At 38.3% G+C, this 22,463-nt stretch overlaps 3 protein-coding genes and 1 long non-coding RNA gene across 11 annotated transcripts; 1 reads left to right on the plus strand and 3 right to left on the minus strand.

Annotated features, from left to right (window-relative positions):
• Positions 1–2,629: 2,629 nt before the first annotated feature.
• Positions 2,630–4,141, minus strand: LOC113288245 (chaperone protein dnaJ 11, chloroplastic-like). The gene has a single exon (XM_026537217.1). It carries the CDS (start codon positions 3,924–3,926, stop codon positions 3,336–3,338), a length of 591 nt encoding a protein of 196 aa, XP_026393002.1. The 5' UTR covers positions 3,927–4,141; the 3' UTR covers positions 2,630–3,335.
• Positions 4,142–6,896: 2,755 nt separating this feature from the next.
• Positions 6,897–11,717, minus strand: LOC113288247. Of its 3 annotated transcripts, XR_003330538.1 has the most exons (4): positions 10,678–11,717; positions 10,240–10,380; positions 9,373–9,710; positions 6,897–7,379 (listed from the first exon to the last, which is right to left on the minus strand). It is a non-coding gene; the product is annotated as an uncharacterized LOC113288247 (long non-coding RNA). The 3 variants fall into 3 exon arrangements; XR_003330536.1 differs by having other exon boundaries at positions 10,240–11,689; XR_003330537.1 differs by lacking the exon at positions 10,240–10,380 and having other exon boundaries at positions 10,678–11,684.
• Positions 11,718–12,335: 618 nt separating this feature from the next.
• On the plus strand, positions 12,336–16,806 carry LOC113288246. Of its 6 annotated transcripts, XR_003330535.1 has the most exons (6): positions 12,336–12,838; positions 12,927–13,206; positions 15,129–15,216; positions 15,447–15,487; positions 16,267–16,397; positions 16,513–16,806. XR_003330535.1 is itself a non-coding variant. In XM_026537219.1 (5 exons), exons 1-4 carry the CDS (start codon positions 12,782–12,784, stop codon positions 15,481–15,483), a joined length of 462 nt encoding a protein of 153 aa, XP_026393004.1. In that variant the 5' UTR covers positions 12,336–12,781; the 3' UTR covers positions 15,484–15,487; positions 16,267–16,806. The 6 variants fall into 6 exon arrangements, 5 of the variants coding, with proteins under 5 accessions (XP_026393004.1, XP_026393003.1, XP_026393006.1 ...); XM_026537219.1 differs by having other exon boundaries at positions 16,267–16,806; XM_026537218.1 differs by lacking the exons at positions 16,267–16,397; positions 16,513–16,806 and having other exon boundaries at positions 15,447–15,729.
• Positions 16,807–17,256: 450 nt separating this feature from the next.
• LOC113285825 lies at positions 17,257–20,756 on the minus strand. Its single transcript, XM_026534575.1, has 2 exons — positions 18,717–20,756; positions 17,257–18,590 (listed from the first exon to the last, which is right to left on the minus strand). The coding sequence occupies exons 1-2, from the start codon at positions 18,949–18,951 to the stop codon at positions 18,043–18,045; spliced, it is 783 nt and encodes a 260-aa protein (XP_026390360.1). The 5' UTR covers positions 18,952–20,756; the 3' UTR covers positions 17,257–18,042.
• Between the last annotated feature and the right edge of the window lie 1,707 nt (positions 20,757–22,463).

A 22,463-nucleotide genomic window follows, 5' to 3' on the forward strand; every position in this document is an offset into this window, starting at 1 on the left:
GACTTTCTTCTTGCTAACCGAAACGCTGCGTATCACCGGGACATCCTCCTCTTCTTCCGCGGGATCGGACGAACCAACAAAAGCTTCGGAAGCTTTTCTTTTCAAAGAAGGATTTTTAGATGATTCAGCTCTCGGCACACACCTTTGGAGTTCTTCCCTTTGAAAGAAAGTACTGGAGGCGGCGGCAGAGGGTTCTGCACGGGCACTATAGAACGAAGAGGGGAATATCGAAGGTGCACCAGGAGGTGTCTGCGTACACCTGGAGTCATCACGAGGACGAGAAGGAGCACGGCTGGCAGCGTATCGAGACCCGGAAGGGCCCTTCGATGGATCCCCCTTCCTAGGAGGAAGCCTTCGTCCCAGAAGAAGACGAAACTTATTACCGCGGGGATCCATTGCGACAATTTAGAGAGATCTCCCCCATGTGGAGATGTACAGACTCTCTACGCGGAGGGGATCTCGGCAGACTGGAAGCGGAGTTTGATAAGGAAGCCGCGGACGGTCAGACATGGCTGCGAGGAGGTACAAAAAACAAGTTAGAAGCAAACACGAGGGCATCACCAAAGATCAAAAAACCACAAAATTAACAGTTCATCTCAACATAGCCCAGAAACCCTAAAACTAGCATACATGCATACATCATGTATACCCTAAAACCCTAAAATTAACAGTTCAATCAATACAATTGAAACACTGGCCTCCTCGACTTGAGAAGAAGAACAGGGGCAAACTAGCATACATGCATCGAAAGATGTTCTTCATCACAAACAAGGTACAACAAGCAGGAAATTTACAATCAACAAACAAATTAAAACAACAGAAACGAAGAAAAGAAACCTTACCACCACAAACAAAATCCCAAAAGAAGACAAATGAGAGAACAAACCAGAAACAAAAAGAAACGAGCGTGATTAATGCTAGGGAGAGAGAATTTAATGGTTGAAGAACAAAGGATGAAGTCTGACAGGGAGAATGAAATTAATTTTCAAGGAGAATGAAATTAATTTTTTCTCCTCTCCTTTATACTCGAAAGAAAGGAAGTTAATGGAGGAATGGGAAACGTGCCCATTAAATGAGCAGTTAATGCACGAGTAAGAAACGTACCCAAGTATCTAGGAGAAGTTATTAGGAGAGAGGAGGAATATGTAACGTCTGTTTTCTTCAATGCTCCCACTAAACACTCAAGCCCGAAGAAAAGGGGCAAATTGTGTGTACATATTTCATCATCAAACACGTGTATGTGAGAAGACACGTGGAGAGCATGCGGACCAAGTCATCAAACATGATGACACACGCCCACATCCAAGAAGCCCATCCCGTCGACGTCGGATCTTCCCGAACAAATCCAAGGGCAGAAGTTAAAAGATGTACCAAAAGCACGGTGTACTGCGGGCACCAAATAACTCCCGAAGAGTTACTTTATCTCATCCCCAAAAGAAGCCAAGATCAACGGTGAAGAGAAGGTTGACTGACATGGACGTGACAGGGGCAGAAGACACTTGTCTGACACGAGCATGCGTCTCAACTACCCGCATTAAACACTCTGAGCAGTGTACGTGTCGATCAACCCGTGGAACGAACGAGGATGACTCTGCGTGATCAAGCAATGAACGAAGGCCTCTGCGTGATGGACACAAAGCACAAGAAGATAAGGTTCCAACGGCTCTCAGAAACGGATCCCACACTCTAACCCTATAAATACCCCTCTCCACCAAGAGAGGGGGATCGGAAAGGAAGAGGGTAGAGAGAAGTCGAGAGAGAAGAATTGTTGGTGTAAGTTTACCTTTTACAATTGGCAGACCTATGTAAACTCCAAAGTCATTCGACTACCTCTGTAATCATCAAATGCATAGTGAAAACGACAACCCCGTGGATGTAGGCCTTAGTGCTGAACCACGTAAATCCCAGTCTTATTTACATTTCAGCACTATACATCCATTTAACACTCCACGAGTTTTACTTTTACACTTCGTTTTCTTTATCTTCCTCTATGTGAACGCCTCTGGTGATGATATTAGACGAGGCAATGATAAACCCGAAGGTTTTGAGCCAAGGAATCAATGCAATTGTCTCATCAGTGCGAGCATGTGTATAGAATGCGAACATTGTTTGTGAACATATAGATGCCTTCGTGATTTACGTGTTCACAAATGTACAATAGTTCCTAATAAAAAAAATGAATATATCCGTTTTCATTCCCACGACAACAACAACGAGAAAAAGAGAAAATAATGATTTGATACAACTCATACATCACACTCGTAGTAGTACTGATGTATATTCACCAACAACAAAGTTTTCTGTTTTTAGTTTGTTTTCTTGTAATCATTCAGAAATCATGGAGGAGAGTGGGGTATTCTTGTTTGCTGTTGGGGTTTTCTTCGAATCTTATTTTTGAGACTTAGCACTAGTTGTAATCAATCATCTTTGCAGGTTGAGATTCTTTTTCCGCCAGTGATTGTGTATAGATGGTACTACTATATAATCCATAGAGCAACTCCAACGGGAGGATGTTAGGTTCCAAGACAAACAACTTGCGCAAAACTGTATGAAGAAGGGTGAAACAGAGTGGAGGCCAATTACTAACAAAACTTGATACACTTTAGGAAGCTGAAGACCCACATCAATATTGTAGTAAGAAAATCCCATAAAGCATATGTATTTGAATGAGGATACAATTTTACAGTTACATATTCTTGCACAAAGCAAATGGAAGTTACACTAGTTTCACCAATCAACCTTCTTATCGATTCTTGAGGCCTTCTTGCTTAATAAGAATAAGGTAGAATGGAAAGTTATTGATTGATTAACTTCTGGTCTACAGTTTGCCAGAACGGCATTTTATTGATCGCGACAGACAAGCCTCTCAATATCCGAGCAACATGTAACAACATAGCTATTAACCTCCTGAAGTTGCTCTGTAAGTGATGATTGAGTTCAACTTGGCTTAGTTTTCAGAATAGAGCACTAGAAATCGGACTTTGTGAGTTGCACCAAATCTTTAATATAGTGATCCGAAAATCTTCCATCACATGCCAAGCTGTGGCCAAACGTGGAATAAGCTTTCTAGGCACGAGCCAATTGATCTTAAAGTCATCCTTAGAGGAGATGCTTCAAATTCCTTCTCCTTACTGACGATACAATCTGCCATAGCATGAATAGGACATTTAATTTAATTGAAGTAGTCACAAGAATGTGCATCCCCTTGGTTCAATTCAATCTGAACTGAAACCCAATGAGGTAAAATGGGATTGAATTCCATCGATCAGTTTTAGGAATATCGAGGTTTGCTCAATTTGGCAAGTAGGTGGCGCCTCAGAGTCAATGAGAGACGATTACCAGCATTGATCTGTTTCCCACCTTCTCATCTGACCAACAACTGCAAAATCCGATCGACTTCCCAATCCGGTACTGTAACCATATCGAGCGGAGGTGCGGGCAATGGAGAGATCATAATTAGCTCTCTCTGTAGGATCATATAGAGTAGTATAAGCTTTGTGAATCTCCATGAAATCACGGCTATCAGATTCAGAAGTAGCTACATCTGGATGAACTCTCTTCGCTAAGCTTCGGTAAGCTGTCTTAATTTCAACTGCTGATGCGTTTTCTTTCACTCTAAGAATCTCGTACAGACTTGATGATGATCTTGTGTTGGTTCTTGGAAGAGTTTCCGAGGAAACAGAAGATTTAATTGAGAATTTCTTGGGTTTTCCTGTTGGAATAGATGTTGATCTCTGGGACTTGTTATTCGGGGTTTTAGTTGATAAGTAACACTCTGGAGAGAACTGAAATGAGGTTTTCATTTGGATTCCAGACATTTTTAGATGGATGAAGAAGAGATAGAGGAAATAAGATGGAGAGAACGAATATTTATAAGGGAGGAGGAAAAAGAAAGAGAGAGTCAACGGGCAACACGGTTTGTTCATTTGTTGTGTGGTTTACGAGTAAGGTGAAAGGTCAAGTGAAACACTGTTAATGGGGACATGACTGTCAAAGTATTTCTGGTTCGTCTTCTATAGGATTTTGATGTACCCTTTCTAGAAAACTGGTACACTTAACAATGTTGCGAATGTACAAACTATAATCTCATAGAAGAAGCCCTAAATTTTGTAAAGTTGTTTGCCAAAATCCGCCTGAATGGATTCAAGAGGATATCCAGGCGAATACACATGTTATGTAACAGTTTTATTTATCAATCTTCCCTTTGTTAAGCACCCATGCGATAGTTTTTCGCCCTTATCAAGCCCCAGGAATAAGACTAAACTTGTCAATCATATGGAGCACCTAGATGATAAACTTTACATTAAGTTGCAAGTGGTTAATCACATCCTACCAAAATCAGAGTTAGCTGGAGCCGGAAGAGATGTAGTTTTACAGGTTGGAAGATTCTAAGAGTAGATAACCTTTCCAACTGTAAACAAATGCAACTGCCTTCGGCGGTCTATAAAATTAAAAGACGTCCCACCACATAAAACATAAACAAAAGCGTCTGCCTAAACCCGAATGGAGCTAGTTAACTTACGTATTCTGCAAACGTCCCCAGATTTCAATTATACAGTGTCACCACAACTTCGCAGAGGCTTAAGACAGCACAATGGTGAAAATATCTTAGTATTATGTCCAGGGCAAGGGTGAGCCAAAAAATAGTGATGAAAAAAGAAACATCCCATTAACTCCAAAAGAACAACCATTTTCCTTGTTTCCCACTGAGTTCTAACATGTACCTTTCTATCTAATTCTAAGATAAAGAATCAAAAGGAAAACTTTAGTTTACACGTGATAAGCTTTCTACAAGGAATAACATCACCAGCAAAATTGATCACAAAAACAAACATTACTAACAGCTATTTAATGTTTTAGAGGATGATTATAAACGTATTTTCCATGGAGAAGGTATGGATGGTACAAACAATTAGAAAGTCAAACAACTTCTAGAAGACTTGAACAAACCTCCTTTGCTTAGCATAATTTCTTCCGGAAGACTAAAAAGTCCTGACGTCCAGAAAGTTAGATGTGACTTGTTTCAATAAAAATCTGTTTTTCTTCTAGAAACCTTTTACTTTCTCCCTCTCGCTTTCTTCTAGAGAGGAGAGGGGATCATTCTCTAGTCTCTACTCTCTACTTTCCCAGTGGTTTTCTTGTTTCATGGGTTCCACTACTTGCTCCAATTTAACCTCTTCCATTATGAGGTTCCTTTTGGTTTTCCATTAACTAATCATCATATTAGTTGGTTTAACACACTCCTAAGTCCTAACTGGACATTTTTTTGACCATAAGGCGAAGTCTTACGGGCTAGATATCTAGCTACTAGATTGGCCATCCACGTCAGTATGAGCAACTTTCTAAGTTCTATGAGCTAGATATCTAGCAGCTAGATTGGTCATCCACGTCATATGATACCACTATAAAACGATGTCTGGTTCGGCGATGTTTGGTTCAGCGTTTTAAATCTCAGCCGTTAGATCATATGCTACCACTATAGAGCGTTTTAAATCTCAGCCGTTAGATCATATGGTACCACGTCATATGGTACCATTATAGAGCGTTTCAATCTCACTGATAGTTGAACTGCGAGTACTTGCTAGGAGAGAACTATCCAATGCTAGTGTTAACTTTTTCCCACACATTTTTTATGATTTACAACACTTTTTGGCCAATCTATCAGTTCAATCTAGTCCATAAGGGTTAACCTAAACAACAATTAGAGCCTCATTTGAGGGAATTAGTATCATTTATACAAAATTAACACCGACTCTACCATCCGAAACATAAACATTGAGAATTTAAATTAATGTACAGAAGGAAGATTAATTAATCAAAAAGTCAATCGAGATTATTGTTGTTTTTCAATTTTGAATAAGATTTCAGGAAAACAAGAAGACCACGGGTGGCTAATCCAGCATTAGATTTTCACCAAGAACGAGAAACAACAGTGCAAACATGTACACTAGAACAAGCATTTTCTACTCAGTCGGCAGCGGGACATCCGTCACTGACATCGATCACATGTTGCGCAATATTTGCAGCTGTTCTCGACTCTATATAACAGCTAAAAACAAAAATAGTAATAACAAAATCTACTACTGCACAGTAATGTCCGTTTTTTTCCTGCTATCTACACTATAACACCATATAAAAAACAATATAGTAAAAGGATTCTTATAAAAAAAAAAGAACATATCCGTTCACATTCCGCAACAAAAACAAGAAAAAGAGAAGAATGATTTGATACAACTCACACTCATACTACCGACGGACATACACCAACAACAAAGTCTTCTGTTTTTATTTTGCTTTCCGTTAATCAATAAGACATGGCGGAAGAGAGTGGGTAGTCTTTTTTGCTGCTTAATCCAGAGAACCTAATAAGTAATAACCCTAGTTCCCGTTTTATATAAGCACTAGTTGTGATCATGGCCAACAGGTCATCCTTGTAGGTTGAGATTCTTTCTCTAATAAGTGTTTACAGTTGATACACATTTTGTATTTCTCAGTGCAACACCAACCAAACCACCTAACCCAAAGCTTTACATTCCTCCTGCGAGGATAAGATAAGCATCTCAAAACTCTCGATGACTAGGTGAAAGATAGTATCTATTAACACCTGAGAAGTTTAAACATGAACAAACCCGTTGGAGAGTTTTGCCGTTCATCTCTCTACAAGCCTAATCTGAACTCATATGAGTAATCATCTCTACTTTATACAGATAAATAATTTAAGTTTTGGTTTTGGTACACGATCGGTCAGCAACTCACTACTTCACCTATGTCACAGTAAGATTTCTCCATAATAAATCACAACCATCACAGTATATAACAAGATACATGGATGTTCACTAATCCTTCCTAATGTCATATTTATATATCATTATTCATATAGATGGCAAACCTTAATGTAAGACAATGAAACACAGACATACATTCTTTATTCATTCTGAACTTCAAACTTTCAGTTCTACTATAGTATTTGCTTTTCAAACTGCATTTATATATACTGATCGCAACAGAAATAACACTGCAAAGAATAGTATGTACTATTCGATGAATCATAAACAACAATTTTTAGGAAAAAGAACAGTGGTGTAGTGAAAGCTTAGATTGATCTGTAAATTATTAGATTGATCTGTAAATTATTATTTTTTTCTCTTGGGAAAAAAACGCTAATAAATTTCCCATAATTACTTCCAAGTGAAAACCAAAAGAACTAACTTACCCATTCTTGGAAAAGCATAGCAGATTGAAACGAACTGGAGGCCCATTACAGATCAATCTCGATAGATTTCAGGAAGCTGAAGACCAACACTTCCCGCAGATTTTCTTAGTGTCCTCGTCATTTCTTCGGATCTATCTACAGCAATGTTGTAAGAGAAAAGGAGGCCCTACACAAGATATTTTAAATTAGGTCAAAAGTTTACAGTTACAAGCTTAAATTGAAGGCATCACAAATAAAACACAAATGCACAACATCAAGCTAGATTGGCCTATCAGCAATCTGCTTGTCAATCACCAACCACCGTCTCCAAAAGCAAACTAGCGTTCAAAGGTAAGTGAATGCAGGTAAGGAAAAATCCTTGTGATTCAATATGAACAAAGTCATGAGAGTGGTGCTCCGAAGCTGTAAGGAGAATGACTTTTCCTTTAACTATACCACTGGTTTGACTACCGGGAAGGGATATTAATTCTCTCTTGCAACCCCTATAAATATGGATAAGTATCGAAATATATAGGGAAAAAGAACGTTAAGATACGACTTGTGCTACCAGAAGTTGTATCACTATTGGGATATCACTATGTCTCACTCTTTCTGTCTCTTCCAATTATTCTCCTACCTCAAGTTTCTGCTCAGGCTCTCTCTTTCCAAGGTGGATCCATTCTGCTCTCTCCTCTAACTCCCACACACCTATACTACCTCTTCTCGTCGGGGCAAGGTTGGATGCCACAGTAATAGTAACAGTAGAAATGTTCCCCGTACTGATTAGTGTGCCAACACTTAATGATGGTATGATTCCTTCTCATTAAATACGCATATTGAGTGAAAAATATTTATCTTCTCAACCATTTGTGTTGGCGCGTCAAAGTTTCACGAGTGCATGACAAAAAGAGTGCGCTAAGGTGGAAAATGCATATAGCCTAAACATACTGACCCAAAACCGCAGAAAACCCCAACTCTATTACATAAATTTATTCTTTTTCTGAGGTATATACACGTAATATCAATCGATTTCATTTCAGTATCTAATTAAACAATTACCTCATTCTATGTAACCAATATGACAGGTTGCTAATACCTAATATGACCAATTGATCGGAAATCAATCCCCTTTATGCTTGGCATGGGACTACACCACCTAAAACTCCATATTTTTATTCAACTAGAACTTTTAAGTCACTTTTATCAACAGCATATATATACCTAAGAGCAACTGCAGTGGTGCGAGTATAACCAAAGACCAACGAGGGAAAAAAAGACCAAATTTTGGGTTTAGTCTGGTGTGTGACGCTACGGTGGAAAGCCTAAATTTGGTCAGACGTACATTATACGTTCGCCTGGTGTGGGGCGTGGACTATACCAATGCCTGGTGTGGGACGGGGACTATACGTTCGCCCGGGTAAAAAAGATTCAAAAAGAAAAATAATAAAAAAGAAATAGAAAAAATGGGGCGGAGGTATTAAGCCCGCCCCATGCAATTTGAATTTGTAAAGAATGGGGCGGGGTATAATGCCCGCCCCATACAAAATTAAAAAAAAAAAAATGGGGCGTACGCCCCATGTGGAGCGTTAGACTATACAGTGGGGCGTGGACTATACGTCCGCCTGGTGTGGGACGTGTACTATACGTCCGCCTGGTGGTGGGGCGTGGACTATACCAACGCTCGACTATATTTGGGTTTAGTCTTGGTCCCAGACCAAATATACTCTGGGTTTTAGTCGTCGATCAAAATTTGATCGATAGTACGTTCCATTACGTCTGTTCAAAAGACCAAATATTTGGGTTTAATCGCCCACTGTGGACGCTCTAAGTACCTAATTCATAGCAAATCCTACTCAAGCACTCAACATACTTTGTTCACAGGCATTTCCACTAATAGTAAAAGTTTACAAACTTATCATTAAGCATGAAAAAATCTTATAGCAAGAACCCAAAACAAAATTGCAAATTGAATATTATTTTCCTCACAGGTAATTCAACAAACAGATAGAGTACAAAAGTATAACTTTAACTAACAGCAGCTGAGCACTACACAAATCATCTAGCAGCAGCTGAGCACTTCACACATTATCAATAAAATGAAGGCAGAAACTAAAACTGAGATCCTGAAATTCAATAGCACTTTCATTAAAAAAAGAGAAAGAAATTCAGCAAGTATGTACCTGGTGATGGTGAATGCTATTGAGCATATAAGTATAATTTGAAGCTAGGTTAATCTTGTGTTTGATTAATTTTGGATCTGTTAATAATGATGCGTTCCTGAATTCTTGAGTGATGTAATCAGTATAATGTTTTTTAGTACCTTGAGTACCAATATGTTTCTTCACAGCTTTTAACAGGTTTCTGTAAACCCTTAAACTCTCTAAACCCATTCCGTATTGATCTTTTCCTTTATCGAAACTACCTTACTTGATCTCCAAAACCTTGATTATCAAACGACCCTCAGTCGAGACAGACAATGAAATGATCACTAAGCGGGAGAGAAGGTTTTATTCAGTCTCTGTCAAATAAAAAAGAGAAAAAAAAAGTTATACAGTGACAGTATGTTGTTATTTGATAATGGGCTTGATATAAAAAGTTAGTTAACCTAATTCGAGACTATGTATGTCCAGAGTCCAGTCTCCAGACAATACACCTGTATTAGACTCTACTCCTGAAGGTGGCCGACCCAGGGCCGTGGGACATGGAAAATTCATTATTTTTTTTAGTTTAGGTTTCCCTCTCAAACCTCCCTTGAAAATCCTTTTATCGGCAGTATTTCGTTTCAATTCCCTTTCAATGCGGATGCTACCGCCTAAAGGTCAGTCTCTCTCTCGGTTTTACAAAATCTGAATGATCTTTCGTATTCTCATTGCATCTGAAATCATTTGTTAAATCCAAACAAACTCATCCCAGAACGTATGAACCCTAAATTCAGACTCTACTAGAAGGATTTAACTCGAACCGGGGCGTGGTATAGAGAGAATTAAACATGGAAGAAACAATAAATTCACCTCATTGTAATGCAGAAGATAGGATCAGTAGCTTACCGGAAACCCTAATTTATTACATCTTAAGTCTCGTTGGTGATATGAAGTATGTTGTCCCAACCAGTGTTTTGTCTAAAAGATGGAGGTATGTCTGGACTTCTCTCCCCTCACTGGCTTTCAATTCATATTCATTCTTCAAACCTGGGACAGGACGGCCAATTGGTTATAGTTTTGTAAATTTTGTGGATAAGGTGCTCATTCTGCGCGACTTGTCTACTTTAAAGAGGTTTGAACTTTCTTGCTGTAATGTAGAGTATAAGAATCTACAAATTCATATTAATACATGGATCATTGCTGCTGTTAGGCGTAATGTTGAAGAAGTAGACATAAGTGTTGACATCTCTCAGTTCCTGTTTCCTCATTGCCTTTTTACGTGTCAATCGTTGCCGAAATTAGATTTGGTAAACAGAAACGAAAGACGATTGAAGATTAAATTACCTGGTTCAATTGATCTACCTCAGCTCAAAGCTATGTTCATTGATTCACTAGCATTCGATGATGAAAAGTTAACTAAGCAGTTCTTCTCTAGTTGTCCTCTTCTTGAACAATTAGTCATAACAAACTGTGAGTTTCCTGAAATGGATCTTAACTTTTCGTTTCATGAACTTTCGGAATTCGACCTTGTCAAGTGTTCAGGTTCTTCTAAGAATGGTCGTCAATCAGTTGATAGTAAGATCATTCTTTGTGTTCCAAAACTACAGCACTTTTTATCCAATGATTACATGTCGAGAAATTATCATCTAGGTGACATGCCTTCACTAGTTGTTGCTGATCTTTATAACAACTATGAGTTGGATGTGGATGATGACGATGAAGCGCCAGAAATAGATACAGAGCTTCCAGCAGGCGTTAAAGAATTGTATGTTGAACGTCTGAGTAAGTTTTTTAGAGTTGTTCATAACGTGGAAGATATTACATTATCATGTTTATCCCTTGAGGTATGATATCTGTCTTTCTTTGCAAGATAAACATATATAGATTGAGCCTTGAATGTTTTGCATCTATCTTAATGGCTATTTTCTCTTTGGTGGTAAGCATATATAATCTCATTACAAAATCGTCAATTCCTGAAAACAAATTTGGTTGGACAAGTCTACTTTTGATTGTTGTAACATGTAGTCCACACTTTGGCCCTTCAGATTCTAGAAGCATTTATGATAGACGCTTAGGAACCTAATACATATCTAATACAACCTTGCTTTTTCAGAACCATTTCCCTCTACAGTGATTGGTGTGCTGTTGAATTCTTTTTGCTTCTACCAAACTTGAAATTTGAAGTTGATTAGGTGGATACATTTTTAGCTTGTCCAACTTCTTTAAGAGCAATTTGTTGTGTATCTCCAACTTGGGAACAGATTGGCAAACATCGTGTTCTTATCCAATATTGTGTAGCAGAGGAATCTCAGCTAATAATTGATTGTTGTAGTGATTCTTTTGGTTGGACAAGTCTACTTTTGATTGTTGTACCATGTCGTCCACACTTTGGAGTTTGGCCTTTCAGATTCTAGAAGCATTTAAGATAGACGCTTGGGAATCTATTACCCATCTAACACAACCCTGCTTTTTGAGAACCACTTCCCTCTCCATGACTGGTTTGCTTCTACCGAACTTGAAATTTGAAGTCAATTAGTTGGATCCATTTTTAGCTTGTCGACTTCTTAAGAAGCAATTTGGTGCATATTTCCAACCTGGGAACAGATTGGCAAACATCTTATTCTTATCCAATATTGTGTAGCAGTGTAGACATTTAGGAATCTCACCTAATAATTGATTGTTATACTGACTTCTTTTGGTTCTGAGTTCACCTGTTGGAGATGTAACAAATTAATATACTCCCTCCGTTCTTTTTTAATAGGCCAGTTTTGTTTTTAGCGAAATTTAAGGAAATTAAGAGAACTAATCATTGAAAGTGGTCCTCATGACACTTGTCAATAAAAGAAGTGAAGTGAAATGGTCCCCATGACACTTGTTAGCAAAAGAAGTAAAGTGAAGTGGTCCACATGACACTTGTCATCAAAAGAAGTTAAGAGAAAAGTGGTCCCAAAAAATTAAAATAACATTTGACTTTCCCAATTAGGAAACTGGCCTATTTTTTTGAAACTTTTATTTATAGAAACTGGCCTATTAAAAAAGAACGGAGGGAGTATGATATATATCTGACTTTACCTGGTTGCAGATGTTAATATGTTGGTACCAACACCAGATACGTTATCTTTTTGTTAGGCTATTGAGTTGTCGAATTTTAGTCTTGAAGGTGTAAATAAAATGCCTAACTAGTTTCCTTCTGGTGTCAAGTTTGCCTCGGCTTCTATTGGTAGCTTAGATATTCAGCCTCTTCAGTTACGTAATCTGAAATATCTGAAGCTGCATACAAGCCTTTCAAGAAACTCCATGAATGCAGTAACAAACTTACTCAAGATTTCTCCAAACATTGAATCCATTAGCCTTGTAATAAATCGGCTACTAACAAACTCTTCTCATTATTACTTCTTCCCATTCAGCCCTGAAACTTTGATGATGAATTTTGTCTTTGTATTCCAAAATGGTCACCCAGAAACGCATCAGTAAGCATCCAATGTATCCATATTTTGACGAAGAGGTAACCACTTAGTCCATAAACCACTTTCTTTTCATCTGCGACACTTACAAATTTACCCTAGTTATAACTCTCTGAATTCTTCATGTAGATTAAGGTGCACTCAGCAGATGTAAAAGATTATTGGAAGGCAGGGTTATCATTGCCATCTATGTTAAATCTCCTTAAAGCTGTTGAGATCGAAGGTATCGAAGGACGCATTAACGAACTCATGTTTGTGGAACTTTTGCTGAGGAACTCGATTGTCTTGGAAGAACTGGTTCTTTTCAGCTGTAATTGTGAGAAATATTGTAAAAAACCCTCAGATGATAAAGAGAGAAGGATGAAGAAATTTAGCAAGAGGCTATTAAAACTTCCTAAAGCCTATGCAGGTACAGTCTCAATCTTGTTAAGATTCTGACTTTTATTTAGTACTCTTATGTTCATTTGTTCAGTACTCTTATGTTCATTTGTTTGTTTCTCATTAGACATGCTATAAACTGGCAGTGTTATTTACTTGAAAATGGGATTAGCTTCGAGTTATGATTTTATATGCTCCTTTTGTTGTCTATAATGATCTGAAAGCAGGTTTTATCTGAATAATTTGTAGTTCATGACAGTATTATAGACGAACTGTACCAGATGAATGGGAGTCTTCTTGTGGATGCCATCTAATTTCATTGAAACTAAACATAGATCTTAAAAACTGTGTTGTACAAGACTCTTGATTGCTGAGTTCCAAAATCAAGTCAAAATCCTCAATATTTATTTAGGTCTCCTAACGTGATGGCAGTGACAGTCAACATAAAATGTAGGCACTTGGTTCATCCCCGTATTGGAAATTATAGTACCCATGCACGACTTATAAGTATCCCTGAGTCAGGCTTATCATCCCACCTCATTTATCAAGCACAAATTAAAAATGAGATTCATACGGGGTTCACTCTGAATATCTCCTAATCGCAAATGGAATTCTAAGTAGACCAGATGGAGTTTAACCTGTTGTCAACTTACGAACACAGTCTCAAATTAGGCTGGATTCAAAGGGGTATTCTTAGTTCCTCCAGCTAAACGAGGGTATCAGAATCGAGAGAAAGACTTGGCACCGAACTTGGATAAACTACTATAATTTCGTTTCTCTTCCATTAGGATCAGCCTTTTGTCTATTTTAAACACGATTGATAAGGGGATACAAATATCATCCGGGCTGATACTATTTTGTTTCCAGCCCGCATACACTGATAAGAGATACCCTTATTGACAAGGTATTGAAAGTGTGAAGCGTAACCTGAAGCGTTTTTCATTTTTAGGAAGCAATGCGTATGTTGGAACGTGAAGCGGCGTTTCATGGTTGATGTTTGAAGCAGATGTTTTCTTATAAATAAATTAGTCGTAACTAATAATTATAAATTTATTAGGAAGATAATAGCTATATAAATTTTATATAAGTCTAATTTTTATCAAAAACAAAGCGTGTGTACACCAGTTCAACCTACTCCAAACGAGTGGGAGGTGGGGTGTTCAATTCCCCCTTAAAACATTCATATTTTCTTTTAAAAGCTTTAATAATTAGGCGAAGTTTTTAAAGTTTTCATATTTTTCTTTTAAAAATATTATTCAAGGATGAAAAAAGTTTATAAAAGAGATCTAACTTACAAAAACAAATGGTTTTTGTCTGATCTGACTGCTACACATGAGCCTTTTTGAGAGATCAACGGTTGCAATTGCTTTCAAAATGGAAAGATAAATCATGGCTCAAACCTAAACCCCCCCCCCCCCCCCCCCCCCCCCCCTTTTAAGCCCCCATCACATGTAGCGTTACCAAGAAATCTGAAGAGTTTAGATGTCACTATTGTGGATATAGTTATCCTGGATGAACGAGTATGTAAGAAATCGAGTCTTCGCCAAAATCTTTCACTACCTGCATAATTTTAGACCTTTTGCATCTCTAAATGCTCTGCTAAATGTCTTAGGTAACTGTTGATTAACGTAGGACCCTTATTTTAATATTAGTAGTCTGTAGTTCCTTGGCGAGGAATCATTCATTTGGGAGTACACTATGAGATAGTTTAATATACAAATGGCTCGGCAGTAAGTTAGCAGCCCAGCCCTCATTTCACATGGTTGAGCTATGTGTTTTAGTGGAAATCATATCGTTGAGATAGTTCTGAAATTTTATAGAGTTTGACAGAGTCGTAGTTGATGGAACTTTTAATGTCAATTTCTATATTTTTCCTATTGTAAAAAGTAAAATTCTGAAACTATTTTCCTCTTAAGTAATTTCTTACATTCTTTCTCTCTTTTTTTTTTGCAGGTACAACAACTTTGTTTCAGCTAGCAATGGGTTTAGAAGAAACTAGAATGCCACCTCTCATGGGTGATTCTCTTTGCAATAAAAAGAGGTAGGCATGGCTTTCACCGGAAAAAAAATTATAACCTACCTAAATTTTCAAGTTTTTTCATGGTGTTTTTCTTTGTTTCTTCGAATAGATTTCAAGTGTGTTTTTCTTAACAAGTGATTCAGATTTAGGAATTCACATTACTTGGGAAGATATTAACCCCTGTTGGAATATATGTGATTTTAGAAATTTTCTCTAATTTGTTTGTGTCTCTCTTTAATCCATATATCCAGGCATCATATCTTGATCATGACCAATCCTTATCGCTGACCAGGTAGTACGTGCAAAAGGATTAAAAGCATAGTTGGAGTTATTGATCTAACAGTTCAGTTTAATCTTTTTCAATGGTTCAATATATCCTCCATCATTTCCTTCTGTTTTTTTTTGTTGTTAATATTTATTAAAAAAATGTTGATTTCATATTTTGTTGGGATTTACGTTTGACAAACATAAATAATTGATAGAATTCTTTGTTATTTTTCTTCATATTGTCTAATTGGAGTCATCATTAACATCAATGTATCAACATATCTAATAAACGAGATGCTTGAAAGATATTTGCTTGGTTTTGATACTCTTTTTCTCTTTGTTCTTTTGCTTAGCATTGTGCATATTTCTAATTTTTGTCTTATATCATAGGTGAAGCAATTAATGAATCGTTCTTCTTTTAAGTAGAGGTTGTTCTCTTATCATAGGTGAAGAAGCACGAAAAAATATTGGTCAGCCCGCATGGATTTTGTTTGAAGGGATCTTAAAATAAGGATTTATGTATCTGTACTAAAGAATGCAATCCGTATTTTTTCACATGTAACACAATTATCAAAGAATGCTTGGGTACTCTGCTGTAGTTGCACTTTTAGTCGCTTAGTAGGGCTTTTTTACGATTATAATTTTTTTTGCCGATAATAATTTCTTTGTTATCTTTGATGTTTGATTTTTGATATTTAGCGTGGAAAGAACCCCCTGTTGGAATATGTGACTTCAGAGATTTTGTCTAATTTGTCTGCGTCTCTCATAATGGTGCATTTGATTGTGGTATCGATGACACTTCAGGTCAGAAAAACACCATGGAAATTCCCGTGACAAGCTATATAAATCAACTTAAAATTCCCTAGAAAACAACGTTTGTGCCTCACACTTCCATCTCCCCAACAAAAGCTTTCAGTTCGCAATGTTGCTCACAGGTAGTACTTTAGCTTACAGGTTCCTCTGACAAGGTATTATTGCGCATCTATGGATTTGATATCTATAATGTTTTATGTTGTCTCTAGCTAAGTTGTGTTTTTTCTGAGTTTCCAGTGTCTCAGCAATGCTTTCTATTGCAACGCGGACCTACCAGTGGCCCCCCAGTTAACCTGCAATGCTTCCCAAATTCTCCCGATAAGCACCTGCAAAGAGATTCTGCCAGCTGCCTGAAAATGAGAAAGGGCATCCCTGGATGACCATGATTTCAATACGATGGAATGAAATAGACTTCACGGAGACCGATGAGGTTACCAAGTTCGCTCTCTTCTGTTTCACCGTGGTGTACTAGGCAACACATGTCCTCTTAAAAGAGATGAATTTAAAGTCTATTGAAATATTAAACCGACACCAATCCCAGACTTAGAATGCCAGAAACAATGATAAAGGCGAAAGGTTGGTGCGTCTAATGTTATTGTACCCAATATTGCGTGATTCTTTGCAAAACTCTATCTCTATCCATATTCCGCTCCTCTTATCATTTTTTGTTATTCGTGTGGCTTAATTTTTATTTTTCAAGCGTAATCACATCTTTAAAATTGGATAATACAAAATCCCATGTTGTTTCAATGTGTGAACAATTAATCCATCCAGCCCAAATGAAAGTCCTAAGGGTATGTTTGGTTGAAAGGATTGAAACAAAAAGTGACTATGATAGATGTTTTTCTGAGATTTTTTTTTCGGTAGTTACTAAAGCAGGACCAATCTAAGTTAAAAAGCTAACAGTTTTTTTAAGGAACAAGTTAGCAGTTGGCAATGGTGAAAGCAAATTAGAGTCCGGGCCGTTACGGCACGGTTCATTTCCTAGTTAAAGACAATTACAAACTTTTGGCGGGAAACCTAGAAACAATCTAGGCACCAACACCTTTTTGAATAGCAATGCCTAATCTATGAAAAATAAAACTATCAAAACCACTACTAACGTCCCTGCTAACTAAACAATTCTTCATACGCTTGAAAAAACATAAAGTATCATCCCCAAGTTCCCCTAAAGTAGAGAAAGCTAAAACACCCAAACCATAGCCATGAGATACACACTTGTCCAAGTACTTAGTGCGTTTTCGCGAAACAACACTAGATATAGCTTTGCCTAGAACAAAAGAGAGAGTACCTTCACCTGTGAAAGGATAAACTCCTGTAACAGCCATACAAACATCTTGACCATTCTCCCAGTTAGGAACAAAGATATCAGCAGGACGTAAATCTTTGCCATCATCCGACAGAAACCCGAGGGCAACTTCCTTACGCGCAGGTACACCAGCCTTATAACAAATGTCAGCGACTACATCTCGTACAAAGTCATGTCGAAACTTAGGTCCAACATCCTTAGCACAATGAAGCGCGTGATCTCCAAAAATATCCATAGGGATATTGCAACTTGAGCATAAACTATTCTCAACAAACAGTGGGATACCCAAGCGGTAACAAAGAACAGCTCTGAACTGTCTCGGCCCGATGCATTGATTAAGCCCACTAATAGGTACAACCAATAAATAATATTGTGCATGCTTAACTCTATTATACTGCCACATAATGAAATCTCTTGCAGACATAGAAAATTGGTCGGGGATTTTCTTCTTAATTGCGTCAAAGTAAGTAACTGCCAGGGAGTGCATGGAAGGGGGGGGGGGGGGCAGTATCGTCGACACAATAAGAAGAAGGTAGTCCACATGCCTGAATGAAGTACTGAAGAGCAAACTGATAAGAAGAACCTTTGTTTGTTGAGGATAAGTCACCAAGAATCACCTTTTGCACTGCAGCCGTCTGACTCTGAGAAGCGAGATAACAGTAGGTGCGGGTGTCTGCCATGGTATAGATGCCTAAACCACCATCTTTGGGCAAGGTAGCCAATCGCTGCTGCAAAGGACCAAAACCTGAACCATCACCAGTAACAAGAAGTCTCAAGTACTTGAGCAAATGATCATCGAAAAGCTCGGTGTCTTGTTGAAGGGATGCCGGATTGGTAGTTCGCAAAGCAAAATATAATCTAGAAACACCCGTGCAATTGCAAAGTAAAAGCATCTCACTTTGAGGATCCTTGAGTTTTTTGATGGCAGACATAAGTTGAACAGTCTTGTTCACTTTGTTTATCATCATATCACTAATAAATTTCGAATCCATACTCACAGGACCACCTAAAAGTTTAACACCATTAGACGGTCTACCAATATCATGAGGGAAAACAACATCAGCAATATTTCTAGGATCAAAAGAAGGCCAAAAGACTTCTGTTTTCTTTATATTGAGATGCAAACCCCTACCTGATCCTTCAGTTTCTATTATGTTCAAGGCTTTGGACACCTCAAGTGTATCACCAATGATTGTACCATCATCAAGGTACCAGGCATGCAAATCGAGTTTGCAATTGGAGGCAATAGTCTTCACTAGAGGGTGTAGAGTCAAAGAAAATAACAAGGGACGGAGAGGGTCACCCTGCTGGACTCCAAGAGCAGAAGACAAAACATATTGGTCGTAGTAGAGCTTAGCAGGTCGCATATAACAAAATTCAACCCAACGATAAATACCTGGACAATGAAGACGAACCTCTTTGATGAGCTGAGAAGAAGTCAATGAGGAGCATTGACATCATGTCCGAGTGACTTTTCATCTCAAGTAGGCCATTTACAGCATGTAAAATACTCTCTCCCCAGGCTACACCAACTCCAAATTGGTAATTACCCAAGTAAGAAGACATATCCTTTCCGACAGAGAAAGCAGCCACTTTAGAGACCAATCTACGCCAAACCGTGCCAACTGCAATTGGCCTAATGCCACCCCCAGGATTGAGTAATGGTGTTAAGGGAACACTAGATATGAATTCACCCAACTCCGCAGGGCATTTTCCAGCCAACTAAAGATTGACAACCCTTGTAATCGAAGTGAGTAAGTCGTCTGCCAGTGCTGCCGCCGCCCCAGCTCATCGCATCAACTAAATGTTGCGCCCGCAAGCCATATCGACCACAAGAAGTACCCTTGGGGAAGCTTTTAGTAGCTCCCAAAACTTCCTGAAATTCCACCACAACTGGATCAACTACAACATCATCACAATGAATAGCAGGGGGAGGCGCTGCTGGGTGTTTATCCTGCAAATCCGCATAAGTTTTCTCAAAGCACGCGGATAGCGGCAGCAAAATGACTGCAGCTTATTTTCTTGCGGCAAACTGTCAAATTAGATAAGCTCTGCTTCTTCCCATCTATTGGTTTAGACACTGTACGGACAGGGAGTTGTAACATCTTGGTAATCAGGGTAAAACATCCATTGGCCTCCATCCAAACCGTTAGAGAATGGTTGATGGCAGCGATTTGTAGACGTTTGCAATTATCTGATTTCGCTTCTGCAGAATTCCTCGGTCTGTACAAAGCTAAAGTGCATATAGGAAAAAGAATAAGTTGCACCCATGCATTCAAGTTGGTTGAGTTGATGATCACCTTGTTGAGGCAGGTTTTCAGTAACCTTGAGAAGAGTAGCCGGCGTTTATGAGGGATACTCGTCACTGTGGTGAACTGCCTCTGAAAAACAACATTTAGAAGATCTGTAGAAAGCACAGTCTCTACGACAGCACCATAACCCTCTCCCATATCACAAATTGCACTTCCAAACCCTCAACACCTACCTCATCAGGTTTAGCAATACCATGTATGAGAAACTCTGTGTCTGCGCCATTGAATGGACCTGCAACGACATCCCCATGAACTGTTCCCTCTCGACCCTTACATAGCATTTTCCAGGCGTGAAGATGCATACACCGATGACATAGCCACATCCGAAGAAAACCAAGAACATTCTCCTAAGCATGGTAAATCTGCAGATTCTTGGCAATCAGATCCCTGCAATTCTCCTTTTTAGCTTCATAAGAAAGGTGTCGATCATGTAAATGCCTCAAAAATGAGCCCTTGGTGTAACCCCTTCCACCAACACCATCTGGACAACTATCAAAGCCTTTGAAGGGGAAATGGACGTAGCCATTGTCGATAGCAGCGTCCAACGTAATGGGAGATGAAGAAGAAGAGTCCTCAATCCCCTGGGAAAAAAGGGTTGTCGACTGCCGCCTGGAAGAGGAAGCTCTGGTTGTTCTAGCCATGAAAACCGAAAAAAAAGGAAATTCTAACAGAACGACGAAAAACTGAAACCCTAAAACGAAAAAAAAAACAAAGCAAGGTGCCGCAAGAAAAGAAAAATGGAAAGCCGTGGAAGGGAAATCAACTGGAAAACTAAAACTAACAGAAATCTAAGGAAAACCATGGAAAATCTGGTGAATAAACCTGGCTTTCAATCGCCAGAAAAATCGCCGGAGAGAGAACCATGATCCAAAGAACCTGGCTTTCTTTTAAAAGCTTTAAAAATTAGGCGAAAATTTTAAAGCTTAAGCTTCTTGAAAGATGCGCTTCACATGACTGCTTCAGAGTGAAATTCTGAAATTTAAAGTGAAGCGTACGCTCATGAAAGATGCGCCTCACATGACAGCTTCAGAGCGAAATGCTGAAAGTTGAAGCGTGAAGCGTACGCTTTTAAAAACCATGCTTATTAATAAATAGAAATGGAAATGACAATTTTAATAAGCATCGGTATATTTTAATAACGGGTAGTTAGCTCCGCTAGTCCTCCCATTCCTTAAAAGGTTTGATGCGCTTCATAAGATCCTAGGTTCGAGTCTCCGATGACGCAATACTGCAGAATTTGACATGAAAGGTAAAATTATCTGTTTAACATGGAAGACAGAGTTAGTGTGCTCTCCTTGCGACATAATCATCCCCATATCCTGCCTTGGCTCGTTCCTCAGAAGGCTCGTTGGTAGGCTAACACGACAACATGTTCAACTAATATAGTAGTACGGTGATATGCTGGGCATCCAACCTAGTTGTTGGACAAAAGACACTTGAATTTGAAATAAATGTAATTGTAAACATTACTTGTTTAAATAAGTGATTTCTTTAATAGTTGTTATCTTTTAGGTGGATTTATTTAATAGTTCTTATCCGATATCGAATTTGGTATAAGAGGGGAGCAAGAGACGGTGTAGTTGGCAGAGGTGGTGGTGGTCGTCGTCGTCGAGGTTCGAATATCGAAAACCCTCCAAATCGTGAGAGACATCTTCGAAAAATCGAAATAGGTAATATGAGAGGACAAGTGCGGGAACTCCAGGAGCGTTTAAAATGATACGAACCCTTGGATCATGATTAGTCGTGTCATCAATTAGAGAATAATGCCAATGAAAATGGTGTTGTTAATCCTTTTGGTCGTGATCGAGGTCAAGACTCAAGTAGTGTGTGCATCTAGTTTGAGGCAACACTAACAAGATATAAATTTCCGTATAAAAGATGATGTGAAGATTGATATTCCAAAATATCAAGGGAAACCGAATCCATAAGTTTTTATTGATCGACTAGATATCGTTGACAGAACTTTCAATTAGAAAGATGTAGAAGAATATTGTAATGTAAGATTAGTTGAACTCATACTACGTAAGCATGCTTCAATTTGGTAGGAAAAATTTATGAAGCAACACGTTCGTGAAGGTAAAAGACGTATACGTACATGGGAAAAAATATATGCCCGAAAATTTTCGTCAAGTGTCATTTTTTTAATTTCATAATTTAAAAAAAATAATATGATTGTTGAATAATATGTTGTAAATTTTGATAACCTTAGTTATAGTTTGTGACATTAGCGAACCCGAAGAACAAAAAATTATTTGTTTTCTAGGAGGTTCGCGAACAGATATTTGTGATACGGTGCAGCTTTGTACTTATAATGATGTTGTGAAGTTGTTATTGAATGTGGAAAAAAAAATCAAAGAAAAGCGTAGTAGCAAGTCCAATCCTTGGTTAAAAAATACCACAAAATCGAGAAAATACTTGTATGTGAAAACTACAGTCACACCCATTTTTCAGATTTCTCTCATTGTCAAACCCACCGACAAAAAACTTCACGGGCGCACCCAATTTTTCCCCAAAAATTACTCGCTCGCCCATATTTTCTATAATTATACTTTCGTTCATATTTCGTC

The sequence above is a fragment of the Papaver somniferum genome, chromosome 6, assembly GCF_003573695.1.
Source record: "Papaver somniferum cultivar HN1 chromosome 6, ASM357369v1, whole genome shotgun sequence".
NCBI lineage: Eukaryota > Viridiplantae > Streptophyta > Magnoliopsida > Ranunculales > Papaveraceae > Papaver > Papaver somniferum.